General features: G+C 46.8%; 1 protein-coding gene across 1 annotated transcript; it reads right to left on the reverse strand.

The window, feature by feature from the left end:
- Positions 1-531: 531 nt before the first annotated feature.
- On the reverse strand, positions 532-1065 carry LOC149361832 (uncharacterized). The gene has a single exon (XM_089568166.1). The coding sequence runs from the start codon at positions 1063-1065 to the stop codon at positions 532-534; it is 534 nt and encodes a 177-aa protein (XP_089424292.1).
- Between the last annotated feature and the right edge of the window lie 4753 nt (positions 1066-5818).

Here is a 5818-nt window from a genome sequence, read left to right on the forward strand (position 1 = left end):
GGAACACACGTCAGACTCCCAAATTAAGTGCAAGAGCAAGTTCGCCGTACGTAGCGATGAGGGTGAGGTTTGCTGCTTAGAGCAATGGGCCAGGACAGCGAAAAGGAGATGATGTAAGGCTGCAGAGGAGGACGCTCACTTTTTGTCAACGAGAAAACGAAGGCCCGAGTTGTGGTCGCAAATTAAGAATAAACGGCTGGTCTCAGGGGTGACACCACTTGACGCTTCTAGTGGTGTTGTGGGAAGTTCTCCTGGAAGCGACAGGGAGGGGCCATCGATGCGCTGCTTCACCAAGGTTGCGGTGCTACCAGCACTTGAAGCACCTTGAAGAAGTGGGGTAGCACTGCGTCGGCGGGGTGATGTCTGGCGATGGGAAGGCGAGAGAGAGTGGAAAGTCGACAGTGAGGCGATTTGGTCGGAAAGACAGTGTGATCTGGGCTTGGAAGTCATCACGGAGACTCTGAAGGTCCACGCAGGAGGGAAGAGATGATGGCGTTGGTGGAGGCTGCGAGACTTCAGAGTAGGAAACGTTCATGCGAGAGAAATTTCAGAGTAGGAAACGTTCATGACGGAGTCCGCCAGCTCAGCAAGCTTCTCCCAATATATCCCCTGGACGGGCACAAGCACCATGCGGACCGCTGACGGCAAGCGCTGCAGGAAAAACTCACGCAGGAAGGCTTGGTCGAAGGTAGCAGCGTTGTCGCCCAGCAGCTGCTGGAGCCGCCGCAGCAACTGTGTTGGCTTGCGGTCCCCCATTTCTTCGGAGGAGATGAGCTGCTGCAGGCGGCGATGTTCCGAGACAGCTGATCGCTTGATGAGCTCAGCAGCCAACGCGTCAAACGGGGCCGAGGCGGACGGAGTTATGAGGAGGTCGCCGACTTCGGCGGCAATCTCAAGTGGTAGCGACGCAGCGACGTGATGAAACTTCTGCGCCTGGCTGGTGATGCGGCTATTAGTGAACTGGCTGTTGACCTGAGCGAGCCAGAGCTGAGGATCGGCGGCTGAGAACTGGGGAAGGCGAAGGGACAGCGCAGAGAATGCTCTGGAGTGTCCGTCACCTGGCATGGCGAAGGCATTGTCGTCGGTATTGGGCAAGGTGGGGGCTGGTGTTCCAGCGGACGTCCGGTTTAATATTTTGTCGCACGCGAAAAGTATGGGGCCGGCACGATGAAGGAAATGATTGATTTACTTGCCGAGGTGCTAGAATGCAGGATGGCGTGGAGCCGAACGCCGCTTCCCGCCGATACGAGAGGCGAGCTCCATTCGGAGGAATTTCTGCGTCATCGTCTTGGGCAGCTGGTGCTGCTCCTGGTGCGTAAAGTCGCAGCTGCTGCTGCTCATTTACTGCGGTACCAAGACTTTGCGGTGTCGTGTACGGTAAGAACCTTTGGTTCACTCATGCGGAAAATACTTATGGAGTGACAAAAGTTTCTCCTCCGAAGGCGTGGGTGTAATTGACGGAACATGGCGGAGTTTGCCCGAATATTTCACGACAGCATGTGACATTATAACACCGCAGCATTTGTCACCTCTCCTGTTTCGATGAATGAGCACATGTCGACATCAGACGCCTCTCACCTAAGGACTGCAATGGATGTTAAGATCCGGCGCGAGGATGGAAACACTCCTGCCTACGTTAGTCACTACGAATCGAAGATGGACGTCATTAGAGGCCAGCGCCTGCGCCTCTCATCTATTTGGCTCATTGTGTTCCTATATCAGAAGAAACCACCGCAGGTTTTTAGGTAGTGGAGCCTAACCTGAATTTAGAAAGCATGGGTCTTATTGCATACTGAAGAACTAGGAAACAACAGTTTCAGTTTTTGTTGCATGCTGACGCGTTGCGAGAGCTGACAGCGAAATTATTCTCAAATTATGGCCATATGTTATTCTTCACGGGAAGTAGCGGGGCCAGTTGGTTCATTTTTCTACTTTAAAACAGTGATCAGGGACAGGACAAAGTCGAGAAACACACAGACACAGCACTGACTGACAACTGAGGAATTTACTGCTTTGCTTGCAATAAATATAGAAAGTATCGTCTAAAATACAAAGAAAGCCATTGAATCGTTAATTTTTCACTTCTGTCGTCATTGCTTGTCCAGATAACCCATTTCTTTTTTCGTCAACGTTACTGATGGTGTGCTTACGCAGGTGGAATGATTCTTCTGAATGATGAACGCTTCGTATATCTCTCGCGTGAGCTTTCGGGGAGGGGGGGGGGGATACCACCGAAAGCTCATGCGAGAGATATACGAAGCGGTCATCATTCAGAAGAATCGTTCCACCTGCGTAAGCACACCATCACTAACGTTGACGAAAAAAGAAATGGGTTATCTGGACAAGCAATGACGACAGAAGCGACAAAATGACGATTCCATGGCTTTCTTTGTATTTTTAGACGATACTTTCGGTATTTCTTGCAAGCAAAGCAGTAAATTCCTCAGTTGTCAGTAAGTGCTGTGTCTGTGTTTCTCGACTTTGTCCTGTTCCTGCGCACTGTTTTAAGGTAGAAAAAATTTATTCTTCTTCGACACACTGTGCTGTTTACAACATTCAGTTCAGGGCCATGAACGACAAGAGCAGTTTCAAAAGAGACCTTTCCCCACTATAACCATGAGACTCCCAGTGAATAAAAAAAATCTAACATTGAATATGCCCATTCTGCGAAAAATTTGTTAAACTGACGCAAAATAATGTAGCTGCTTTAAAGGAAAGAGTAAAGGGTCAGTTTACAAATTTTATTAATAGATCTGCCTTTCAGGCTTAAAACATGCAACATCAGAAAAGTATTAAGGAATAATAGCACTATGACCATAAAGCAGTGAAAACTGCCTTTCCGCCCATAATTCCAGTTCCTGGCCGTGTTCCTGGCCAAAAAGAGGTCTCAGTGTCACACAATTTGGAAGTATATTGTGTTCAGAGATGCCCTGGCTCTTTGCCTCGCCTTGACATATTGTACGCAGTGCTTGAAATATTGTCGCCACATGTTATGCTCCGTTTGCAGCTTGTGCGCTTAAGGAAGCATGTCAGAAGGTAATCAGACAAGAAATGCATGCAATCAGAAAATGAGCTCAATGGCTCGTTTACGGCACTTGCCATCTAAATGATTTGCGGAAATAGATTATCTTTGAAGTGACTTTTTAACAAACGATTCTTCTTCTTTGATGCATGCCACGACTATAGTAGTTCGCCTTTGGCTGTCTGCTACCGTCAATGGAAGCGTTCAGAGCGTCAGGAATACAAAACACTTCAATTGTGTTCTACAATTAATTCTTGCGGAGAAATATTTTTGTGGGGTGAGGCTGTAGGCGCCTGTTGAGAGAAAAGTTTTCAAGAGTGTAGTAAGCGGAAAGCCGCCGCGGTGGCTCAGTGGTTATGGCGCCTGGCTGCTGACCCGGAAGACGCGGGCTCGATCCCGGCCGTGGCGGCCTTATTTCGATGGAGGCGAAACTCGAGAAGCCCGTGTACTGTGCGATGTCAATGCACGTTAACTAACCCCTCATAGCCATAACCCCTCATGTCCCTCATAGCCAGAGTCGCATAAACCATAAAACGTAACCTATTAAGTGGATAGGTGGTAGAGCTCAAAGTGAGGAGGCCCAGCTCAGCGGTATAATTTCGAGCTGCGGTAACAGCTGTCATATCTAATTTCATATTTCATGTCATATTTCATACAAGATATTATTGTTGGGGAGTGCTCCCCAAGTTGTGGAGAGCTTGCCTTGAGACACAACCGCTTGTGTAAGCTCAAAAGATCGCCTGTGAGTCGGTGAAGATGTCTGAGCTCTGGGAACACGTACCACTCAAATTATTGGTGAGGGCGATAGCGATCGCTTCAGCGATGGTGGGGTATGGTGCCGGGAAGGAAGCAGCCAGGTATAATACGGTCTACTCCTGCGCATGCCTATGTTTTGGTTTGGAATAAGAGGTAATGTCCATGTTGTGTCCTGTCTCTAGTGTTTTCGAAGGAGCATGATAAAAGAAGAAAGTCGGGCTACTTGGTGGTTTCCATTCACTAGCTGAAACATGGTAACTAACGCTGGAAACAAGAGAGAGCGAAACGATACCGACGGGACACACGCTAGAGTAGAATGCGTGTTTCCCGTCGGTATCTTTTGCGATCCCTTGTGTTTTTCGGTCTAGTTAGCATGTCTCAGCCAGTGTTTGCGTAGTTATCGAAGCAGTGCTCTCTTCTGGCTGTTTTAACCTCGTGGTGCATGTTGTAGCGGATAGGTTCAAGGTGTAGATGGGTGCGGATGTCAGTGGAGAGTACGCCCGTGCTGGCAAGTTTCTGGTAGGCCTGGATTTCGTAAATGTGACAGAGAATGGCTCGGCCTGATGACGTAGTGGACACATGAGTGCGTTTGTAGGTGAAGACCACGTCACGGAGTTCTTTTAAGGAATTGGGACTGCCTAGAGTGAGCAGGCGGGTGGACGTGCACATTGGAAGGCGGAGAGCAGTCATGTAGAAGGTGGGGATAAGAACGTCGACTTGATTCAAGTTAGTGAGTATGATTTGGTGAGTTTGTGATACTGCAAAATTGCGCTCTGCCGTGTGTTGCATCAGAGCTATAAGCAATTAAGAGCAAGTGTCTGCGTTTACCCTTGTAGTTCATACACCGAAGCGAACAAGAAAAAAATGAAGATAAAGATAACACACTGGTACAACGCTCCGACTACGGATACGTCCCGCGGCTTGGTGGTTTTCCCGCTGTTTTCCAAGATAGTAGAAAAGGTAATTAGTGAAAGTTCATTTAAGCCCTTAAATAAAAATGCGTTGCTCTTTGCGGCCCATTATGGTTTCCAGAGGGGTAAATGAACCGGATCTGTCTTCTTATTCATTAAAGACAATATAGCACATAGAAATGCCGTTGCTCCTTGAGGATCTCAGACTCCGACTCCATGAAACAAGAAATACTGTTTAAAAAATTGCCACACTACGGAATAAGAGGCGTTGCACTTCAGCTTTTCCGTTGCTACCTCTCCGGCCCTTCACAGTTGGTCGTTATAGACTATTTTGTTTCAGATTCTGCCTTCATAAACTACAGCGTTCATCAAGGTTCCATCCTAGGCCTTTTATTATTTCTGATTTATATTAATGATATTACTGCTATCCCGCGAACTTCTCATATCTTGCTTTAAGTTGATGACACAAGTGCATCTTTTGCTTCATAAGACTTACTCTCCGCACAACCTCTAGCTAACAACTAGCTTGAAAATCTGTCGAGATGGCTCTGTGCTAACCAGCTGTTGTTAATTGTTAAAAATAAATAAATATAATACTTTTTCTGCGGCCACTAAGCCAGTACACAAAATTACCACACTTTCGTTTCAATCTAGCCTCTTAGAACGCGTTACAGTGGATACATATTTAGGAAGCCTATTCGCCGAATATCTGCGCTGGTCTTACCATGTAGACGTGGTTACCAGCAAAACTGCCCATTGCATTGGTATACTAAATAAATTTCGCCCCCTTTGTCCAATGTACCTGCCAAAGCAACTATATTTTCCTGCGGTCCAGATTCGTGTCCACTACTGTTTGTTGGTATCGGGCGGGGTACAACAACAAGCATGGAAAGAGTGTACAGCTTACAACAAAGGATTTACATTCATTTAGGATTGATGTAGATATGATTCTGTTTCCGCGTATATTAAGAAAAGTCAGATATTAAGTAATACAGCCCTCTACAATCAACGACCATCCGTCCGATTTTATATACGGCCAATAGAAAGCTGATTCTAATTCGTTTATACATACATTTCTTCACACAGATCCTGACTACTTTTTCAGAAATGTGACTTTTCTAAAACCTCG

Source organism: Amblyomma mixtum, chromosome 2 (genome assembly GCF_055824585.1).
Source record: "Amblyomma mixtum isolate Tamu chromosome 2, ASM5582458v1, whole genome shotgun sequence".
Classification (NCBI taxonomy): Eukaryota; Metazoa; Arthropoda; class Arachnida; order Ixodida; family Ixodidae; genus Amblyomma; species Amblyomma mixtum.

What these genes read in the sequence shown, in the direction of transcription:
- LOC149361832 (XM_089568166.1), bottom strand. Translation starts at nt 1,065, where the DNA reads ATGCCAGGTGACGGACACTCCAGAGCATTCTCTGCGCTGTCCCTTCGC.